Source organism: Orcinus orca, chromosome 1 (genome assembly GCF_937001465.1).
Source record: "Orcinus orca chromosome 1, mOrcOrc1.1, whole genome shotgun sequence".
Lineage (NCBI taxonomy): Eukaryota > Metazoa > Chordata > Mammalia > Artiodactyla > Delphinidae > Orcinus > Orcinus orca.
The window spans coordinates 175,748,042-175,770,773 of NC_064559.1; the positions used below are offsets into that span (position 1 = coordinate 175,748,042).

A 22,732-nucleotide genomic window follows, 5' to 3' on the forward strand; every position below is an offset into this window, starting at 1 on the left:
TGGACAACTTTTGGACTGTCAGAATTGTCATCCTAAATAAGAAAAGCCTGTTCTTTTGTTTGTCTTGAAATGCCAAACCTTAAATAAGGGTGAGCTTGTATCTTTGACATTGAGGATGCTGTCCTTTTCCACATCTAGAGTATCCTTACAGTGCCCAGCATAAATTCCTAGAGGCCTCTTCATGAATCCTCTTTACCCTTCAAGTTTTTCATGACTAATGGATCTTGGCCTCAGTTGGGGTTGGTTTTAGCTCAGAAGACCTACCTCAAGGGAATGATAGAAGACCTGGGAGAAAAAAAAAAAACAACTTAAAAAAAAGTCCTGACAATTGCCTTTCTTACTTACTTTTCTCTGTTTTCCTCAAATTTTTATACAGCAGATTTCTAGGAGGGGGTCATCGTTCCGAGATATGGCTAGGACTCTTGCTCCATTTTAAGACAAATCCAGTACAGTGATATTGTACCCTCTGCCTTTTGAGCCCACTGACCAGGTATCACTGGACATCGACATTCACATCAGCTTTAGTTCATGTAACTCAGGCCATTTGCTGTTGGCAATTGATTGCTCTTTAGCCCATGGGGATCCTTTATTGGTAGATTTTTATCAGACATTGATTTTACATGTCCTCCCTTTTATTTTAAGTGATAAATCTACTGATACTTTTAACCTCTAGGAGGAAATCACTTAAATTATTGTTCTTGCTTGGTCTTCATCTGCTGTACCATAATTGATTAGCAGTGTATTTAAGGCAACCAAGGTAATGAGAGATGAAAAGCCTACAACTTTGCCACTTGAAGCTACCCTTTGCTGGCATTCATCTAACCTCCACAACACAGGAATGTATCCTTTTAGTATTGACTTTGGTTTGGCATAGAGAGAGTCACATGTGTATAAACACATGCCTCCTGTCTGGCAGTTTCTTCCTTGTCACAGTATACTGGTGACAGTATATTTGAGAATGTTGTTTCCTCTTAAGTCTTCTCAAGCTGTGGCTGATTTATCTCTCACATCTCTTTACCTTTGGGCCTGATGGAGCAATAGGCATCCTGCTTATTCTTCATTGCCATTTCTACATCATTGTCCTACCCTCCTTCCTAAAATACCCCCCAGCTTTAAAGTCAGTGCTGTTAAAATATGCTGTCTGCTGCCCTCCAGGTTTTGGTCGTTTGACCTCTGGGGCAATCCCCCTCATTCCTTGAAGATTTTTGGTTACTGGCTCACTAACACTACTCTCTGCCTCTACTTCTGTCATGATTCTTGATCATTTAAATAGCCACATAGATGGTACTTTCAGTATTCTAGTCTTTCAGTTCTTTGACCTCCTCTCTTTTAATAGTCTATCTTCTATCATAACTTAGCTATGCAACCCCAAGATCATACCCTAAAGCTTGCCATTACCAATAACTACACCTTCTTCACAATCGCAATTTCAAGCAGCTCTAATTAGCACCACCAGTCTTACTAGGTTATTTTCTCTGGTATTCCAGTTCCAGTAATTCCTTGACCCACTAGGAATTTTGATCCTATCACTTTTCCATTCTTGTGGTAGCCTCATTTTCCTGCTTATCCCGATTAGATTCCTCGGTGATTCATTATAATCACTACCTTGCATACATACTCAACCCCCTCGTTCCCTTAGTTACACTCACATAGCAAAACCCTAACCTTAGTAGTTCAGTCTAACTTTCTAGTTACTCGGTGCTCACACCCACACAGCTGAACATGGTGGAGAGAAACATGACTATGATAACTGGTCTTATCTTAAGTTTATGACCACTAATCTCAAGTGGGTCCATAGTATTGTCCAGACATCAACTACATTTCCCTAGTCTGTGCCTTCTTTCAGTCTTCTAAATTACTATTTCACACCATCTTTTCCTTAAAACTTTCTATACTTTCTCCCCATCCTCACTTTCATCCTGAAGACTTGCTTCCTGTTCACTGAGAATATAGAAGCAATCAGAAGAGAATTTCCAAAACTCTATCACCACATCTGCTTCTGTCTCTACCCATCTACTCTGCCTCTTCTGCTGTTTTTGTTTGTGCTTCTAAGTGCAAACCTTCTACTTGTTCTTGAGATCTTATTCCTTTTATCTAGGACATCACCCCAGGAACTATCTGTACTCTCTCCTGCGTCACAGGTTTTTGTGGATTATTCCTCTGAGTATACAAGCACATTGTTTTATCTTTCATCCCAAAACAAAACAAAGCAAAAAACATTCTTGTTGACCCCACATGACTCTCTGTCTACCACCTTGTTTCTCTGAGGTAGTAGAAATAAGTGGTAGAATTAAGAAAAATGCTCAGAAGAATATTATATATTTATCTTCTCTACTTCTTCTGCTCTTATTCTCTCTTCAACTCATTCCAGTCAGGATTTCATCCCTTCAGTACTGAAACATCTCTTGTACTGGTCACTAACGCTAACCATTGCTAAATCTAGTTCTCAGTCAGAATCTTACTTGACCCATCAGCAGTATTTGTCACAATCGATCACTCTCTCCTTCAAACACCTTATTTCCAAGACACTACTCTCTTGGTTCTCCTCTTCATTGGCCCCTACTTCTCAGTCTCCTTTACTGTCTCCCCACCACTTCCCAACCTAAAATGCTAGAGTACCCAGGGCTCAGTTATCAAACCACTTTTCTTTCTATATTTACTCCCCTGGTAATTGCATTGTTTTAATAATCATCTATATACTAACAACATCCAGATTTATATCTCTTGCCCAGACTTTTCCTCTCAACTCCAGATTTACATGTTCATCTACCGTTTTGATGTTTCAGCTTAGATATTAATAGGATCTCAGTAGGATTTCTTACCCCTCTAGCCCCACCCAAACCTGCTCCTGCAGTCTTCCCTGTCTCCATATATGACAAGTCTGTGTTAAAAACCTTGGAGTCATCCTTGATTCTTCTCTTTCTCATCCCAGATCTAATCCATGAGCAAATCCTATTACCTTTACCTTCAAAATATATCCAGGGTTCATTTACTCTCATCACCTCCACTGCTTATTACTCTGAACAGATTACCATCATCTTTCACAAATATTGCAGTGGCCTCCTAACTGCTTCCATCGTAAAGTCTGTTCTCAATACTGCTGCCAGTTGTTCTTTTAAAATGCAAATCAGATCATATACCTTCAATGGCTCAATGACCTCCAGTGACTTCTCATCTTTGCCTCATGGCCCAGAAGGCCCTCCATGGTCTGGTTTCCTAGTATCTCTCTGGCCTCATCTCCTATGACTTTCCTGCTTATTTACTCCATTCTAGGTACACTGGCCTCCTCACTACCCTCAAACACTCCAAATATGTTCCCACCAGTAGCACTTGCTGTTCCTTTTGCCTAGGATGCTCTTCCCTTAGTTATATCTGAGGCTTGCTCTTCAGTTCCTTCAGGTCTCTGTTCAAATGTTACCTAATTAAAAACCATGCTATATAAAACAATAACCCCCACCCAATACCAGCTTGCCTTTCTCCCTAACTTTGCTTTAGTCTCTTCCTTAGCACTCATAACCATCTTATATATTTACTATACTATACATTCATTTAACTGTCTCTCCCCATTTGAATATAAAGGTCCATGAAGCCAAGGACTTCTTATATCCTCAGTACCTAGAACAGTACCTGCCATGTAGTAGGCAGTCATTATTTGCTGACTTCATGAAATACAAAACATATTGGGAGCCTAATCCCCACTGTGGGCTGAGCAGACCCACGGTGGATTCTCAGTTTAGCAGGAGAGGGGCTCCGACTGCAGCCAGTAGAAGGGTCTTTGTGCTTCAGCTGAGGGGTGACATGAAGGAGAAGCAATTTCAGTAAATATTATCAGTGCTATTCTGATTTAATCCTCTGAGCCTGCACTCTAAGGAATACACAGGTTTCTGAAGAGATGACCAGATTCCAAGGACTTTTGCTGAGTAGATGAATATGTTCATTTCTTTCATGTTCAGTCTGAATCCTCTGACTTTCCCTCCCAGTATTTTTGCACAGGCTCAGTAGATGCACAGCTCATTTGGGCATCTTGGGAAATACCTGTATTTCAGTTCTTGATCCCAAAATAGTTTCAACTGTTCTTAGTCTGGCAGAGAGTTAAATGATCGTTTATGTTTTCATTTCCTTAAATGTCACTTCCATGAGTCCTCCTATATCCACATTTTATGATTGTATCTTCCATTTGGTCTTCCTACACACCACCCTGAAGAATTGAGCTTACTTTGTCTACTGTTTCCCTGCAGCCCTTTTCCTGAAGAGAGATGGCATGGTAGGACTCCAGTGAGAAAACAGTTTAGTCTTTTGTCAGCATCAATTTTTCTTATGGGAGAACAAGGTTGTAAGCTTGCAGACACTAGTGTGATAAAGATACCAGAATACACAGGGCTTCAGCTCTTTTTCAGCTTTTATATCCATGTCACAGAAGTACTTAGTCTGATGTGGGTCATGCTGTAAAAGAAACAGGTTATGGGTTGGCCAGGGACATTACCTAGCTGCTTCTCTGTTCCTCTGGCTTCTATAGAAGCAGTTTGTATCCTCATAATTGAGCAGCTGAGCACCACGGTCCCTCCTCTCTTTCATGTGTTTCTGGGTCCTACGAGAAACTGGTCTTCAGCCATAGATCTATGTAGAAAGGTTTTCCCATAGAGGGCACAGACACACTAAAAGCTATCCAATAAAGAAGCAACACAACGAACACCCAGACAGATGGCAGAGTGACTGCTGTCACTAACTATACACTATTCTTCTGCCATTCCTCCCACCCTGAAGAAGACACAGGAGCTAGAGCTTCAGATTACCCATCATTGAACTGCTGCATTTCTTTCTTTCCCCAGATTCTTTATCCAGACCAAGGCGGACAGTGTTCACTAGAGCCATCGAGGGCCGTGAATTGCATTGGCAGGACAGCCACTTACAGCGAATAATCAGCAGTGATGTATATATAGCTCCTGCCTGCCAGCAGGAAAGTGAGAGACTACTCTTTAATTCCCAAGGCCAGCCACTGTGGCTTGGTAAGTGTACCTGTCCTACTCTCAGAATTTCAGAGCCCTCTCTCACCTCATGCCAAGCTTGAGTGAGCCATCTGCATAGGTACCAGCAACACAACTACACTTTGGACAGTCTTCATACAGATCTTCTGGGGCCTTGACTAGGGCCTCAGGGTATTTATGTGTAGCCTGGGCGATTTGCATGTGTACAAGTGAGGTACAGTAACCTCAAATAGAGGGATTTATATTGTTTCCTAAGTTTGGGGAGGGGAAAGGAGTTAGTAAATCTGAAAGAGTACTAACAAAATCATTAGACATTAGTTCACAGGCTCTCTTAGTCAGCAGTTACTGAGCAACATTGTAATCTACTCTGAAATTACATATTTTGCTGAAAAGGCATGAACTTTGAAACTTAAATTACTCTGTACTAGTAGCTAAGGCACTATCTGCATTTGTCACCAAGCTGTCTTCCTTTCCTCATTCCTTCCGTCATCATAACAGAATAGAGCTGTTCCATTGTGAGTTTAAAGCCTCCTCTAGCTTCTGTCAGTCTGTTCTTGACTTTATTACAGAATGCCCATTCCAAACTAGACACTTTTAAAAAATACGCATTTTCTGAGTCTTAACGACAATTGCGTACATTTTTATTGTCATCTCCCAATTCCCTACCTCCATCCCTCACCCCATATCTTTGTCTTTCACAAGATCTTGCTGAATCCACCTGAAATTCCTTTTGATTATATTTCTTCTTCTCTGATCTAACACTTCTAAAACATATATATAACAAGCATGAGAAAAAATATAACCTCATTAATAAACAAAGATGCAAATCAAAACAACACTGAATTATCATGTTTCAATTGTCAAATAGTCAGAAATTTTATAAATAAAGATAATTAGGTTTTGGTAGAGGAGAGGTTACATGTAGGAGAGGTAATCTCATATACTACTGGTAGGAATGTAAATGCTTACAACATTTCAACAACATTTATCAAAAGCCTTTAAAATACATTCATAGCCCTTGATCCAGGAATTCTACCTCTAGGAATTTATCCTGAGCTATAATTAACTAAGAATATGCATAAAGTTATGGGGCTTATTAGAGCATGGATGTATAATGTACAGAGGAGAAAAATTGGAAGCAATCTAAATGTCCAACAATAGGGGATTGATGGACTTAATGGATAGTATGTATATTCAGTGGAATGATATGTAATCATTTTTAATGTTATAGAAGTGTATTTAATATGGGAAAATATTTACAATATGTTATTAAGTGGAAAAACCTAGTTACAAAACAATAATTAAAATATCCCATTTTTATTAAAATTAAATAGAAAAGTCTGGATATATATTTTTTTCATAAAATGAAATATGAAACTAGAAATAATGGTTATCTCCAATCTTTATTTTGTTTTATCTATATTTTCAAATTTTCTATAACTATTTGTATAATTTTTAATGTTATCTTAAAAGAAATCACAAAATAAACCGTAAATCTCATTATAATCACTTCCCCATTTATTATAATCACTTTTATAAGCCTTTGGTAGTCATTTCCAGGCTATCTCTAGCCACATAACCTAACTCCACACAGAACTATTTGCCGTACTCTGAAGATGTTACCTAGAATACTTTTTATGCTTTTACTTATATGCCTCTGTTTATATGTTATATATAAAGGCAACCAGGAATGCCTTTCCCTGCTTGTCTACATATTTAAAATATTACTTGCCCTACAAAGGATATAGCTCAAATATTATTTTCTTTCTGTGTATATTTCGATCATGTCATTTCTTTTCAACTGTTTTATAATGATATGTTTATGTATCATTTGTGAGCACTTTGAGGAAAGTGACCATTTCTTATTCATCTTTGTAGCTGCTTTGCCCAGCATGCTACCTGGCATTTAATAGGTTCTCAGGAAGCATAGGATTAATAAACAAATGAGGCCTTTCCCTCTATAAAGGCAGTTTGTTGCTACATTGCCTTCCTGTAGTACATGTTCACAAAGAGGTACAACATTTTATTATCCTAGTTCTTTGTCCCTTTCTACACCAAACCACTACACTGGGGCTGCAGGGTGTCTCCTTGGAGGTAGGTACGTGTGACTTATTCAACTTTCTATCCCTAAAAGGTAAGATACAATTTCTGGTACACAGTAGATGTCAGGTTGAATTTGAGGAACTGAACTGAATACAGTCTCCCTTTGTCAAGCATGAATTTTCCTGATTTGAAAATTTAACTCAATCAAAATATTTTCTTCTCATCTGGTAGAGCATGTGCCTACAGCCTGTGCTCGGGTTGATGCCCTGCGTTCCCATGGTTACCCAAAAGAGGCCCTCAGACTCACAGTGGCCATTATCAATACTCTGAGGTTGCAGCAGCAACGGCAGCTGGAAATCTACAAGCATCAGAAGAAAGGTACAGTGATCCAGAGCCATCTTAACTCCTTAGGCTGAGGCTGATGCGGACCCTCAGGGGCTGCAAGGCCTAGTACTTAATTTTCATTAAGTTTCCTGGTGTTACAGGGGCTAGGGGATTCTAGGTCGTTCTCCTTGCTGTGTGGAGTGTCTCACTTTACCTCTATGAATATCAGTTTTCTTATCTGTAAAATGGGAGTAATAATGCTGGCCTGCCTCTGTCACAGGACAGTTGAATCCACTAAGATCTGGTATGAGAAGATCTGTAAAGCTGTATCTACATATGTGTGCTGTCAGCAGGCAGCCTAAATGCACACCACATGCCTCAGAGCTGGATGATGAGCTTGTGACCAGTCTCATCAACCCAGAGCAAGACAGCGAGGGAAGCTTTACTTTGAGTTTCAGGGCCAGTGTCTGAAAGAGACTGGTGAAGAGACTAATGGAGAGACCGGGCAGGGACAGAGAGCAGTGTGTCTCTATCACTGTCTGAAACCTTGACCTGCTTGTTTCCAGAACTGTTGCAGAGAGGAACCACAACGATCACAAACCTAGAAGGCTGGGTGGGCCACCCCCTGGATCCCATTGGCTGCCTGTTTCTCACTTTGACTGAGGCCTGCCGCCTGAATGATGATGGCTATCTGGAAGTGTCAGGTACAGGGGTCAGCCCAAGGCAAGCCGAAACTGCCCTTGGGAGCTCTCTTCTCCTCCATGACAGAGGCTGTTTTACCCCTCTTGCAGCCTTTTGGTCTCTTATCCAAACTGGACCTCCCCTGAGAGGTTTTCTTGGGATTGCTCTCTTTCCCACCTTCCTTTCCCACTCTGTGGACTGGCCCTGTCCTACTCACCCATTTTACTGTGCCAGCCTCAGTCTTCCTTTGCTCCTCTCACTTCCCTACCGTGTGAATGCCTAAAGAGTAATCCAAGGGGAATAAGAAGGGCTAGGGGGATTTGAGGAGTCAGAGGCCAAGTAGTCCTCAGAGTCTGGAAGGGGGAAAAAACTTCCATCAGCAGTGTGTATACCTTGCGTAATACTCTCATGTTCCCCTTGAACATTCTCCTTTATGGTGGTTTTGTACCAAATTTACAAAACAGAAATAAAAGAGAAGTAATTTAATAAAGTCTCAAAGTAGCAAGGACTTGAGACAGAACTGATTCTTCTTTCCTTTATGCTATCACTGTATTGTATACATACATCTGTTACGGTATTTAGCACACTGCATTACAATCTGTTTACAAGTAAGTATCTCTTACTAGACTGTCAGGCCCCTGAACGCAGAAATTATGACTTATCGTTGTGATCCTAGCACTTAGGGCAGTAACTCCCATTTAATAGTCTTCCATAAATATTTACCAGATGGAGGAAGGGGAAAGGAAAGAAATTAAGACTCTGGCTTTTACACCTGTGCTCTCCTCCTGAAACTTTGAACCCAAAGGTGGACCATATAAAGTACTAATAACATAAAAGTTGCAAATGTCACAAAAGTAATAGTTTAACTGGATGGATTTGGATTTCTGTGGGTAGAGATAAAAGGGGTGGCCCCAATGCAAGGTAGGGGCTACCCTATCTTCCCTCTGATCCCCTGAAAAAGGACTCATCATCTTTGGTCTGTTTCATCTGCACAATGACACTTACATCTTGAAAACCTGAAGTTGTACTTGGGGTTTATTTACCATAGACACACACTTAGCTCCTTCCACATACCAGGCCCTGGAGATGCCTCAGGCAGTAAGATAAAGTCTCTTTCCTTTAAGGTTCTTACATTCTAGTGAAGAGACAGACACAAAAATAGTTAATTAGTGTTACATAACATTCTAGCAAAAGATTAGTATGATTGTATTCTTCCCCAGCTGGCCTAGCCAGATAATGCATTAGGAAGGAGTTAGGAATCTTTGTAACCCTGTATAACCTTTTTTCAGTATATTTGTCTTACTGTTCTGGTGTTTGACTCAGCTTCCCTGTGTTAGCTCTTGACCAAGCTGTATTCCAAAGTGTGGGGGGAAGAGAGGCAGAAAAATCCATGGGGCCTGACCTACCGAATCCGGTGCCCTGTTGTCCTCAGATATGAATGAAAGCAGAGCCCCTGTGTACCAGCATGTGCCTGTGGCTGCAGGCTGCCCAGACAGCAGTGAGTCCTACCTGTCATTGGCCATGGAAGTTGCTCTGATGGGGATGGGTCAACAGAGGGTGATGCCTGAAGGCCTCTACGCACAGGACAAGGTGTGCCGTAATGAGGAGCAGCTCCTGAGTCGACTCCAGGAGCTGCAGCTGGATGATGAGCTAGTGCAAACACTGCAGAAGCAGTGCATCTTACTCCTGGAAGGTAAGTAGAGAAGGGGCTGTTGTCACCGAGTCTTAGGCCTGTGACTCTGGGTTCACCTCTCTAACAGAGCACAGGTATAGCAACATTTTTAAAGTTAAAGTATAGTGAAGGTTCTTATGGCTAGCAAACACATGTGGGATCCTAAGGCTCAAGTCCAGGCAGACAAATAAAAGCATACAGATAAATAACTGGCTGGCTTATCTTCTTCCTGCAGGAGGCCCCTTCAGCGGTCTGGGAGAAGTCATCCACCGAGAGAGTGTTCCCATGCATACCTTTGCCAAGTATTTGTTCTCAGCTCTACTGCCTCATGATCCAGACCTGTCCTATAAATTAGCCTTACGTGCCATGAGGTGGGTAGCCCTTTCCTAGCCCAAATGCCTCCACTAAACCAGAAGTCTCAGATGTTCTTTTTCTTTGTTTATCTCACTTTCTTCTCTTTCACTCTTTCTCTATTCGATTGGACCTGCCATCAGCCTGCCCTAAAATGCTTCAGATATTTTCATACGATCTAGGATTCCTATCTGGGATGCCTCGCTGGTGACGCACTTGCTCCCTGGCTGCATTCTCAGTGAACTGTCTGAGGAAGTCTATGAATTTTTAACAGATACAGAGCACCCAAGGCCTGAGTCTCTTTGTTCTGGGCCCAGTTTGGCAGCTTCACAAGGGGTTTGAGCCTTTCCATACCTAACTGAAAAATGGTTCCCAGGCATAGGTCACCAGATACATCTGGGGAAGTAGAAGTAAGTCTTTCTATATCAAGACTTGAGAACAATGAGCTATGGGCATCCTGTTTCCAAACTAGAATACGATCCTTGGTTCAGGCAGGTGGACCTCTAGGATGCAGCAGAACATACAGAAGAAGAATTTTAGTTAGGCTCTAAGGCTGAGAAAGCTCCTCAGCTCAACCAGAAAGGACTGCTGAGGATTACTTGGCATATATTTCTTATGCTTTTAAAAATAATCTTATGGTTTTTGAACTGTCTTTCAAATCCATTTGCAGTAAGAACTATTCATCTTGAGTTCTACAAGTGCCCAGGCATTCACCTCATATAAAGTACGGTACCATAGGTTTTAAAACCTTCAAAGTTCTTCATTAACCCTTTCCTGCCCAATTCCTCCCCAGCAAAGAACAAACTGCTCTAAGGTGGCTCCAGATGGCAAGGGTCTGGGTGATAGCTTATGACTCTCCCTGGGTCTTCTAGGTTACCTGTTCTAGAAAACTCAACTTCTGCAGGCGACACTTCCCACCCTCACCATATGGTATCTGTGGTGCCCAGCCGTTACCCTCGCTGGTTCACGCTTGGACACTTGGAATCACAGCAGTGTGAACTGGCCTCCACCATGCTGACTGCTGCCAAAGGTGAGCATAGAAAGACCTAAGGCTCCAGCACCCCCAGTATGCCTGCCCAGAGAAGCTATCTGTCCTCCCCTAAGCACTTATAGTGATAGGGATCCTCACTTTGATTCCTGCTATTAGAATGAACACCTGAGTCCAAGCCAAAGTTTTGCTGTAGTTACTAATTGTAGGACTCTGAGTACAGAGAATCAGATCATCTTTAAGGTAACTTCTAAATCTAACCTTCCATATGATAAAGTCACTTTACCTTTCTAAGCCTCTGGTTTAAAAATCTATAAAATGGGGGGCTTCCCTGGTGGCGCAGTGGTTGAGAGTCCGCCTGCCGATGCAGGGGACGTGGGTTCGTGCCCCGGTCCGGGAAGATCCCACATGCCGCGGAGCGGCTGGGCCCGTGAGCCATGGCCGCTGAGCCTGCGCGTCCAGAGCCTGTGCTCCGCAACGGGAGAGGCCACAACAGTGAGAGGCCCGCTTACCGCAAAAAAAAAAAAAAAAAAAAAAATCTATAAAATGGGGATCATTGTCAATGACCTGTCAGCTTCCCAGGGCCATTGGAAGATCTACTGAAGTGATGGAGCTCCAGATCTCTTTACAGATATGAGAGTTTATGATTTTTCTAGGGCTCCTGGTCAAAAGATAAGCAGTCCAGAGTGACTCAGGCTTTTAAGCTCACATACTTCATGTTAGTTATGTAGGTTTTATCACAAAGAGAAGTGAAAATAAGCCCCTGAGAAGTTATAATAAAATACTAGCTACCATGGACTATGAATATTTTTCCAATACCAGGAAACTACATGAGTTTTTAAAAGCACTTTTTAAATTTAAAATTACTTTATGTTGTATCTTCTTATTGCAAAAAAAATGCATGCTCATTGTAGAAAAGATAAAAGATACAGATAAATCAATATAAAAATGATCAAAAAACCAATACAAAAATTAAACAAAATATGATCAGTCAGTTTACAGAAAAGAAGATACAGATGACTTTTAAACAATTAAAATGCCTGGCCTCACTGGAGAAATACAAATTAAAATTACCCTGAGGTAACATTTTTCACAAATCTTATTGGCAAAAGTAATAAATTTGACAATAGTCATCCATGTCGGAAGTGGGGGTGGCAGTGGCCTGGCATGGAGTGCCTTTTCCAAGCAGGATAAGGATGACTGCAAATCCAGGATGCTCAATGACCTCAAGCACAAGAAATAGGGAGAAAATTATACCAAGGCACATCATAATCAAATTGCTTAAAACCAGTGATAAAAGGGAAAATCTTACTTAAAAGCAACTAGAGGGAAAAAATACACATTACATAAAAAGGACAAAAGATAAGTATGAGAGCAGGTTTCTCATTAGAGGCAGTGTAAGCCAGAAGACAGTGGAGAAAAATCTTTAAAGTACTTTTTAAAAAAACTTTTGACCTAGAATTCTATACCAGTGAAAATATCTTTCAAAAACATAGGTGAAATAAATATCTTTTCCAGACAACCACAGTTGAATTAGAAATCAATAATAAAAAGATATATGGAAAATCCACCAAAGTTTTGGAAATTAAACCACACACTTCCATATAACTCATTAGACAAAGGGAAAATAACACAAGAAAATTAGAAAATATTTTAAACTGAATGAAAAAGCACAACATATAAAAATGTGTGGATTGGATCTAAAGCTTTACTTAGCAGGAAATTTTTAGCACTTAATACCTATATTTGAAAAGAAGAAAGGTTTCAAATCAGTGATCTCAGATTCTGCCTTAAGAAGCCAGAAAAGGAAGAGCAGATGAAACCTAAAGTAAGCAAAAGAAAAGAAATAATAGAGATTAGAACAGAAATCAATGAAATAAACTATAGAAAAACAGACAAAATCAATGAGACAAAAAGCTGTTTCTTTGAAAAGATAAATAAAATTGAAATCTTTGTCCAGACTGATCAAGAAAAAATGAGAAGACAAAAATTACCAATATCAAGAATGGGAAAAGTGACATCACAACAAATTCTAAAGGCATTAAAATGTTAATAAGGGAATATTATGAATAACTTTATGCTATAAATTAAACAACATAATGAAACAGACTAATTTCTTCATAGACGCAAACTACCAAAGTTCACTCAAAAATAAATAAGAATTAGCTAGGTATATACCCAAAAGAATTGAAAATATGGACTTAAACAGATTATTTGTACACCAATATTAATAGCAGCACTATTCACAGTAGCCAAAAGTTGGAAATAACTCAGGTATCCGTGAACAGGTGAATGGATAAACAAAATGGAGCATATGCACACAACGGAATATTATTTAGCCATAAAAAGGAATGAAATTCTGATATATGCTACAACATGGGTGAGCCTTGAAAACATTATGCTAAGTGAAATAAACCAGACACAGAAAGACAAACATTGTATGATTCCACTTATATGAGTTACCTAGAATAGCCACAGTGAAGAAATAGCAATAGATGCTAAGCTAGTGGTTGAACATTTGATGAGGAACAGGATATTTACATAGTTTCAAAGTATCTCTCTACAAATTTGGGATGATGAGAAAGTTCTGGAAATAGTGGTGATGGTTGCACAACAATGTGAATGTCTTTAATGTCACTGAATTGTACCCTTAAATGGTTAAAATGGTAAATTTTATTATGTATATTTTACCACAGTAAAAAGAAAAGAATTTCAAAGAAATTGAATTGGTAGTTAAAAACCTTTGAAAGAAAAGAAAGAAAATCCAGGACTAAATGGTAAATTCTACCAAACATTTAAGGAAAACATAACAATTCTGTATAAACTCTTGCAGAAAATTGAAGAGGAGGAAGTATTTCCCAGCTCAGTCTATAAAATCAGCATTATCCTCACACCAAAATCAGACAAAAAACTATTATAAAAAAGAAACTCAGAATAATATCTCTCATGAGCATAGGTGCAAAAAATCTTAATAAAAATTGTAACAGATTGAATCCAATAATGTATAAAAAAGGATAGTATATTGTAATAAGTAGGGTTTACCCCCAAGAATGCAAGGCTGGTTTAACATTCAAAAATCAATCACTGTATTTCACCATGCTAATAGAGTAAAAAAGAATACCCATATGATCATCTCAGTAATATGGAAAAAGAACCTGATAAAATCCAACATTTATTCCTAATAAAAACAGTTAAAACCCTCAACAAACTAGGAATAGAAGGGAACTTCTTCAACATGATAAAGGGCATCTATGATACAGCTACCCTTATACTTAATGGTAAAAGACTGAATGTTTTCTTCCTAACATCAAGAACAAGGCAAAGATGTTTACTTTCACCTCTTCTATTTCAATATTATACCGATGATTTTAGCCAGTACAATAAAACACTAAAAAGAAGTAAAAGCTATCCAGATTAGAAAGGAAGAAGTAAAACTGTCTTTATTCTCTGATGACATTGATTGTCTATGTAGAAAATTCTATGGAGTCTACAAAAAGCTATTAGAACTAATAATAGATTTAGCAATGTTTCAGGGTACAAGATCAATATACAAAAATCAACGGTATTTCAATATACCAGCAACAAACAATCAGAAACTGAAATTTTTAAAATTATCATTATAACATCAAGAAAACATGAAATACTTGAGAATAAACCTAGCAAAATATGTACAAGAAAATCATACAATGAAGATCGTAAAACATTGCTGAGAGAAATTAAAGAAAACCTAAATAAATGGGACATACTGCACTCATGGATTGGAAGACAGTATTATTAAGATGTTGATTCTCTACAATTTGATATATAGATTCAGTGTTATCCAAATCAAAATCCTAATAGGCTTTTTGGAGTAGAAATCGATAATCTGATTCTGAAATTCGTATGGAAATTCAAAGGACCTAGAGTAGCCAGAAACAACTTTGTGAAAGAAAAATAAAGTGGGACAACTAACACCACCTGATTTCAAGACTTATTATAAAGCTGTAGTAATCAGCAAAGGATTATTGGTGTAAAGACACACAAATAGATCACTGAAAGAAAATAGAGTCCCAATACAGATCCACATATATGTGGCCAATCTATTTCAGTAAAGGGGCAAAACCAATTCAGTTGAAGAAAATGAAGGTCTTTCAACAAGTGGTAAAACATACACAAAATTAGCTCATGATGGATCAAGGACCTAAATGTAAAAGCTAAAACAATAAAACTTTTAGAAGAAAACACAGGACAAAATCATTTTCATTTTTAGTTAGGCAAAGATTTCTTAAATACAACACTAAAAGCACAATCCATAAGAGAAAAAAATTGATAAATTCGACTTACCAAATTAAGAACTTCTGCTCTGTGAAAGTTACTATTGAGAATGAAAAGATAAGCCACAGAGGGGGAGAAATATTTGCAAATCACATATTTCATAAAGGACTTGCATCCAGAATATGTAAAGAACTCTCAAAACACAATAATAAGAAAATGAACAACCCATTTTTATTTTTTTTTCGTTTTAACATCTTTATTGGAGTATAATTGCTTTACAATGGTATGTTAGTTTCAGCTTCACAACAAAATGAATCAGTTATATATATACATATGTTCCCATATCTCTTCCCGCTTGCATCTCCCTCCCTCCCACCCTCCCTATCCCACCCCTCCAGGCGGTCACAAAGCACCGAGCTGATCTCCCTGTGCTATGCGGCTGCTTCCCACTAGCTATCTACCTTACGTTTGGTAGTGTATATATGTCCATGCCTCTCTCGCGCTTTGTCACAGTTTACCCTTCCCCCTCCCCATATCCTCAAGTGCATTCTCTAGTAAGTCTCTGTCTTTATTCCTGTTTCACCCCTAGGTTCTTCATGATACTTTTTTTTCTTAAATTCCATATATATGTGTTAGCATACGGTATTTGTCTCTCTCTTTCTGACTTACTTCACTCTGTATGACAGACTCTAGGTCTATCCACCTCATTACAAATAGCTCAATTTCGTTTCTTTTTATGGCTGAGTAATATTCCATTGTATATATGTGCCACATCTTCTTTATCCATTCATCCGATGATGGACACTTAGGTTGTTTCCATCTCCGGGCTATTGTAAACAGAGCTGCAATGAACATTTTGGTACACGACTCTTTTTGAATTATGGTTTTCTCAGGGTATATGCCCAGTAGTGGGATTGCTGGGTCATATGGTAGTTCCATTTGTAGTTTTTTAAGCAACCTCCATACTGTTCTCCACAGTGGCTGTGTCAATTTACATTCCCACCAACAGTGTAAGAGGGTTCCGTTTTCTCCACACCCTCTCCAGCATTTATTGTTTCTAGATCTTTTGATGATGGCCATTCTGACTGGTGTGAGATGATATCTCATTGTAGTTTTGATTTGCATTTCTCCAATGATTAGTGATGTTGATTCTTTCATGTGTTTGTTGGCAGTCTGTATATCTTCTTTGGAGAAATGTCTATTTAGGTCTTCTCTCCATTTTTGGATTGGATTGTTTGTTTTTTTGTTATTAAGCTGCATGAGCTGCTTATAAATTTTGGAGATTAATCCTTTGTCAGTTGCTTCATTTGCAAATATTTTCTCCCATTCTGAGGGTTGTCTTTTGGTCTTCTTTATGGTTTCCATTGCTGCGCAAAAGCTTTTAAGTTTCATTAGGTCCCATTTGTTTATTTTTGTTTTTATTTCCATTGCTCTAGGAGGTGGGTCAAAAAGGACCTTGCTGTGATTTATGCCATAGAGCGTCCTGCCTATGTTTTCCTCTATGAGTTTGATAGTTTCTGGCCTTACATTTAGGTCTTTAATCCATTTTGAGCTTATTTTTGTGTATGGTGTTAGGGAGTGATCTAATCTCATACTTTTACATGTAGCTGTCCAGTTTTCCCAGCACCACTTATTGAAGAGGCTGTCCTTTCTCCACTGTACATTCCTGCCTCCTTTATCAAAGATAAGGTGACCATATGTGTGTGGGTTTATCTCTGGGCTTTCTATCCTGTTCCATTGATGTATATTTCTATTTTTGTGCCAGAACCATACTGTCTTGATTACTGTAGCTTTGTAGTATGGTCTGAAGTCAGGAAGCCTGATTCCTCCAGCTCCGTTTTTCGTTCTCAAGGTTGCTTTGGCTTTTTGGGGTCTTTTGTGTTTCCATACAAATTGTGAAATTTTTTGTTCTTGTTCTGTGAAAAATGCCAGTGGTAGATTGATAGGGATTGCATTGAATCTGTAGATTGCTTTGGGTAGTAGAGTCATTTTCACAATGTTGATTCCTCCAATCCAAGAAAATGGTATATCTCTCCATCTATTTGTATCATCTTTAATTTCTTTCATCAGTGTCTTATAATTTTCTGCATACAGGTCTTTTGTCTCCTTAGGTAGGTTTATTCCTAGATAGTTTATTCTTTTTGTTGCAGTGGTAAATGGGAGTGTTTTCTTGATTTCACTTTCAGATTTTTCATCCTTAGTGTATAGGAATGCCAGAGATTTCTGTGCATTAATTTTGTATCCTGCTACTTTACCAAATTCATTGATTAGCTCTAGTAGTTTTCTGGTAGCATCTTTAGGATTCTCTATGTATAGTATCATATCATCTGCAAATAGTGACAGCTTTACTTCTTCTTTTCCGATTTGGATTCCTTTTATTTCCTTTTCTTCTCTGATTGCTGTGGCTAAAACTTCCAAAACTATGTTGAATAAGAATGGTGAGAGTGGGCAACTTTGTCTTGTTCCTGATCTTAGTGGAAATGCTTTCAGTTTTTCACCATTGAGGACGATGTTGGCTGTAGGTTTGTCATATATGGCCTTTATTATGTTGAGGAAAGTTCCCTCTATGCCTACTTTCTGCAGGGTTTTTATCATAAATGGGTGCTGAATTTTGTCAAAAGCTTTCTCTGCATCTGTTGAGATGATCATATGGTTTTTCTCCTTCAGTTTGTTAATATGGTGTATCACGTTGATTGATTTGCGTATATTGAAGAATCCTTGCATTCCTGGAATAAACCCCACTTGATCATGGTGTATGATCCGTTTAATGTGCTGTTGGATTCTGTTTGCTAGTATTTTGTTGAGGATTTTTGCATCTATGTTCATCAGTGCTATTGGCCTGTAGTTTTCTTTCTTTGTGACATCCTTGTCTGGTTTTGGTATCAAGGTGATGGTGGCCTCGTAGAATGAGTTGGGGAATGTTCCTCCCTCTGCTATATTTTGGAAGAGTTTGAGAAGGATAGGTGATAGCTCTTCTCTAAATGTTTGATAGAATTCGCCTGTGAAGCCATCTGGTCCTGGGCTTTTGTTTGTTGGAAGATTTTAAATCACAGTTTCAATTTCAGTGCTTGTGATTGATCTGTTCATATTTTCTATTTCTTCCTGATTCAGTCTTGGCAGGTTGTGCCTTTCTAAGAATTTGTCCCTTTCTTCCAGGTTGTCCATTTTATTGGCATAGAGTTGCTTGTAGTAATCTCTCATGATCTTTTGTACTTCTGCAGTGTCAGTTGTTACTTCTCCTTTTTCATTTCTAATTCTATTGATTTCAGTCTTCTCCCTTTTTTTCTTGATGAGTCTGGCTAATGGTTTATCAATTTTGTTTATCCTTTCAAAGAACCAGCTTTTAGTTTTATTGATCTTTGCCATAGTTTCCTTCATTTCTTTTTCATTTATTTCTGATCTAATTTTTATGATTTCTTTCCGTCTGCTAACTTTGGGGTTTTTTTGTTCTTCTTTCTCTGATTGCTTTAGGTGCAAGGTTAGGTTGTTTATTCGAGATGTTTCCTGTTTCTTAAGGTAGGATTGTATTGCTATAAACGTTCCTCTTAGAACTGCTTTTGCTGCATCCCATAGATTTGGAGTCGTCGTGTCTCCATTGTCATTTGTTTCTAGGTATTTTTTGATTTCCTCTTTGATTTCTTCAGTGATCACTTCGTTATTAAGTAGTGTATTGTTTAGCCTCCATGTGTTTGTATTTTTTACAGATCTTTCCTGTAATTGATATCTAGTCTCATAGCCTTGTGGTCGGAAAAGATACTTGATACAATTTCAATTTTCTTAAATTTACCAAGGCTTGATTTGTGACCCAAGATATGATCTATCCTGGAGAATGTTCCATGAGCACTTGAGAAAAATGTGTATTCTGTTGTTTTTGGATGGAATGTCCTATAAATATCAATTAAGTCCATCTTGTTTAATGTATCATTTAAAGCTTGTGTTTCCTTATTTATTTTCATTTTGGATGATCTGTCCATTGGTGAAAGTGGGGTGTTAAAGTCCCCTACTATGAATGTGTTACTGTCGATTTCCCCTTTTATGGCTGTTAGTATTTGCCTTATGTATTGAGGTGCTCCTATGTTGGGTGCATAAATATTTACAATTATTATATCTTCTTCTTGGATCGATCCTTTGATCATTATGTAGTGTCCTTCTTTGTCTCTTGTAATAGTCTTTATTTTAAAGTCTGTTTTGTCTGATATGAGAATTGCTACTCCAGCTTTCTTTTGGTTTCCATTTGCATGAAATACCTTTTTCCATCCCCTTACTTTCAGTCTGTATGTGTCTCGAGGTCTGAAGTGGGTCTCTTGTAGACAGCAAATATATGCGTCTTGTTTTTGTATCCATTCAGCCAGTCTGTGTCTTTTGGTTGGAGCATTTAGTCCATTTACATTTAAGGTAATTATCGATATGTATGTTCCCATTCCCATTTTCTTAATTGTTTTGGGTTCGTTATTGTAGGTCTTTTCCTTCTCTTGTGTTTCTTGCCTAGAGAAGTTCCTTTTGCAGTTGTTGTAGAGCTGGTTTGGTGGTGCTGAACTCTCTCAGCTTTTGCTTGTCTGTAAAGGTTTTAATTTCTCCATCAAATCTGAATGAGATCCTTGCTGGGTAGAGTAATCTTGGTTGCAGGTTTTTCTCCTTCATCACTTTCAATATGCCCTGCCACTCCCTTCTGGCTTGCAGAGTTTCTGCTGAAAGATCAGCTGTTAACCTTATGGGGATTCCCTTGTGTGTTATTTGTTGTTTTTCCCTTGCTGCTTTTAATATGTTTTCTTTGTATTTAATTTTTGACAGTTTGATTAATATGTGTCTTGGTGTATTTCTCCTTGGATTTATCCTGTATGGGACTCTCTGTGCTTCCTGGACTTGATTAACTATTTCCTTTCCCATATTAGGGAAGTTTTCAACTATAATCTCTTCAAAGATTTTCTCAGTCCCTTTCTTTTTCTCTTCTTCTTCTGGGACCCCTATAATTCGAATGTTGGTGTGTTTAATGTTGTCCCAGAGGTGTCTGAGACTGTCCTCAGTTCTTTTCATTCTTTTTTCTTTATTCTGCTCTGCATTAGTTATTTCCACTATTTTATCTTCCAGGTCACTTATCCGTTCTTCTGACTCAGTTATTCTGCTATTGATCCCATCTAGAGTATTTTTCATTTCATTTATTGTGTTGTTCATCATTGTTTGTTTCATCTTTAGTTCTTCTAGGTCCTTGTTAAATGTTTCTTGCATTTTGTCTATTCTATTTCCAAGATTTTGGATATCTTTACTATCATTATTCTGAATTCTTTTTCAGGTAGACTGCCTATTTCCTCTTCATTTGTTAGGTCTGGTGGGTTTTTATCTTGCTCCTTCATCTGCTGTGTGTTTTTCTGTCTTTTCATTCTGCTTACCTTACTGTGTTTGGGGTCTCCTTTTTGCAGGCTGAAGGTTCGTAGTTTCTGTTGTTTTTTGTGTCTGTCCCCAGTGGCTAAGGTTGGTTCAGTGGGTTGTGTAGGCTTCCTGGTGGAGGGTACTAGTGCCTGTGTTCTGGTGGATGAGTCTGGATCTTGTCTTTCTGGTGGGCAGGTCCACGTCTGGTGGTGTGTTTGGGGGTGTCTGTAGACTTATTATGATTTTGGGCAGCCTCTCTGCTAATGGGTGGGGTTGTGTTCCTGTCTTGCTAGTTGTTTGGCATAGGATGTCCAGCACTGTAGCTTGCTGGTCGTTGAGTGAAGCTGGGTGCTGGTGTTGAGATGGAGATCTCTGGGAGATTTTTGTCGTTTGATATTATGTGCAGCTGGGGGTCTCTTGTGGACCAGTGTTCTGAAGTTGGCTCTCCCACCTCAGAGGCACAGCACTAACTCCTGGCTGCAGCACCAAGAGCCTTTCATCCACACGGCTCAGAAGAAAAGGGAGAAAAAGTAGAAAGAATTAATAGAAGTAGAAAGAAAGAAAGGAGGGAGGGAGGGAGCAAGGAAGGAAGGAGGGAAGGAAGGAAAAAAAGAAGACAAAGTAAAATAAAATAAAGTAAGATAAAATATATGAAGTTATTAAAATAAAAAATAAGAGCAAAAAACTGGATGGATAGAACACAGAACAAATGGTGGAAGCAAAGCTATACAGACAAAATCTCACACAGAAGCATACACATACACACTCAGAAAAAGAGGAAAAGAGGAAAAAATCATAAATCTTGCTCTCAAAGTCCACCTCCTTAATTTGGGATGGTTCGTTGTCTATTCATGTATTCCACAGATGCAGGGTACATCAAGTTGATTGTGGATATTTAATCCACTTCTTCTGAGGCTGCTGGGAGAGATTTCCCTTTCTCTTCTTTGTTCTCACAGCTCCCAGGGGCTCAGTTTTGGATTTGGCCCCGCCTGTGCGTGTAGGTCCCCGGAGGGCGTCTGTTCTTTGCTCAGACAGGACGGGGTTAAAGGAGCCGCTGTTTCGAAGGCTCTGGCTCACTCAGGCCGGGGGTAGGGAGGGTCATGGAGTGTAGGGCGAGCCTGCGGCGGCAGAGGCCGGAGTGACGTTGCGCCAGCCTGAGGCGTGCCGTGCGTTCTCCCGGGGGAGTTGTCCCTGGATCCCGGGACCCTGGCAGTGGCGGGCTGCACAGGCTCCCCGGAAGGGGGTGTGGATAGTGACCTGTGTTCGCACACAGGCTTCTTGGTGGCGGCAGCAGCGGCCTTAGCGTCTCATGTCTGTCTCTGGGGTCCGCACTTTTAGCCGCGGCTCGCGCCCGTCTCTGGAGCTCCTTTAAGCAGCGTTCTTAATCCCCTCTCCTTGCGCACCAGGAAATAAAGAGGGAAGAAAAAGTCTCTTGCCTCTTCGGTAGGTCCAGACTTTTCCCCGGACTCCCTCCCGGCTAGCCGCGGTGCACTAACGCCCTGCAGGCTGTGTTCACGCCGCCAACCCCAGTCCTCTCCCGGCGCTCTGACTGAAACCCGAGCCTCAGCTCCCAGCCCCGCCCGCCCCGGCGGGTGAGCAGACAAGCCTCTTGGGCTGGTGAGTGCCGGTCGGCACCGATTCTCTGTGCGGGAATCTCTCCGCTTTGCCCTCCGCACCCCTGTTGCTGTGCTCTCCTCCGCGGCTCTGAAGCTCCCCCACCCTCTGCCACCCGCAGTCTCACCCACAAAGGGGCTTCCTAGTGTGTGGACACTTTTCCTCCTTCACAGCTCCCTCCCGCTGGTGCAGGACCCGTCCCTATCCTTTTGTCTCTGTTTATTCTTTTTTCTTTTGCCCTACCCAGGTACGTGGGGGGGTTTCTTGCCTTTTGGGAGGTCTGAGGTCATCTGCCAGCGTTCAGTAGGTGTTCTGTAGGAGTTGTTCCACGTGTAGATGTATTTCTGGTGTATCTGTGGGAAGGAAGGTGATCTCCGCATCTTACTCTTCCGCCATCTTCCCGGAAGTCCTCAACAACCCATTTTTTTAAATGGAAAAATATCTGAACAGACA

General features: G+C 39.8%; 1 protein-coding gene across 1 annotated transcript in view; it reads left to right on the forward strand.

The window, feature by feature from the left end:
* ZSWIM5 (zinc finger SWIM-type containing 5) overlaps positions 1–22,732 on the forward strand; it is a 260,902-nt gene that overhangs the window by 216,990 nt on the left and 21,180 nt on the right. Inside the window, exons 6-11 of the mRNA XM_049698756.1 lie at positions 4,830–5,006; positions 7,260–7,406; positions 7,919–8,056; positions 9,466–9,726; positions 9,941–10,076; positions 10,929–11,086. Of these exons, the coding sequence (XP_049554713.1) occupies positions 4,830–5,006; positions 7,260–7,406; positions 7,919–8,056; positions 9,466–9,726; positions 9,941–10,076; positions 10,929–11,086 (1,017 nt within the window). The remainder of the gene's footprint in view (positions 1–4,829; positions 5,007–7,259; positions 7,407–7,918; positions 8,057–9,465; positions 9,727–9,940; positions 10,077–10,928; positions 11,087–22,732) is intronic.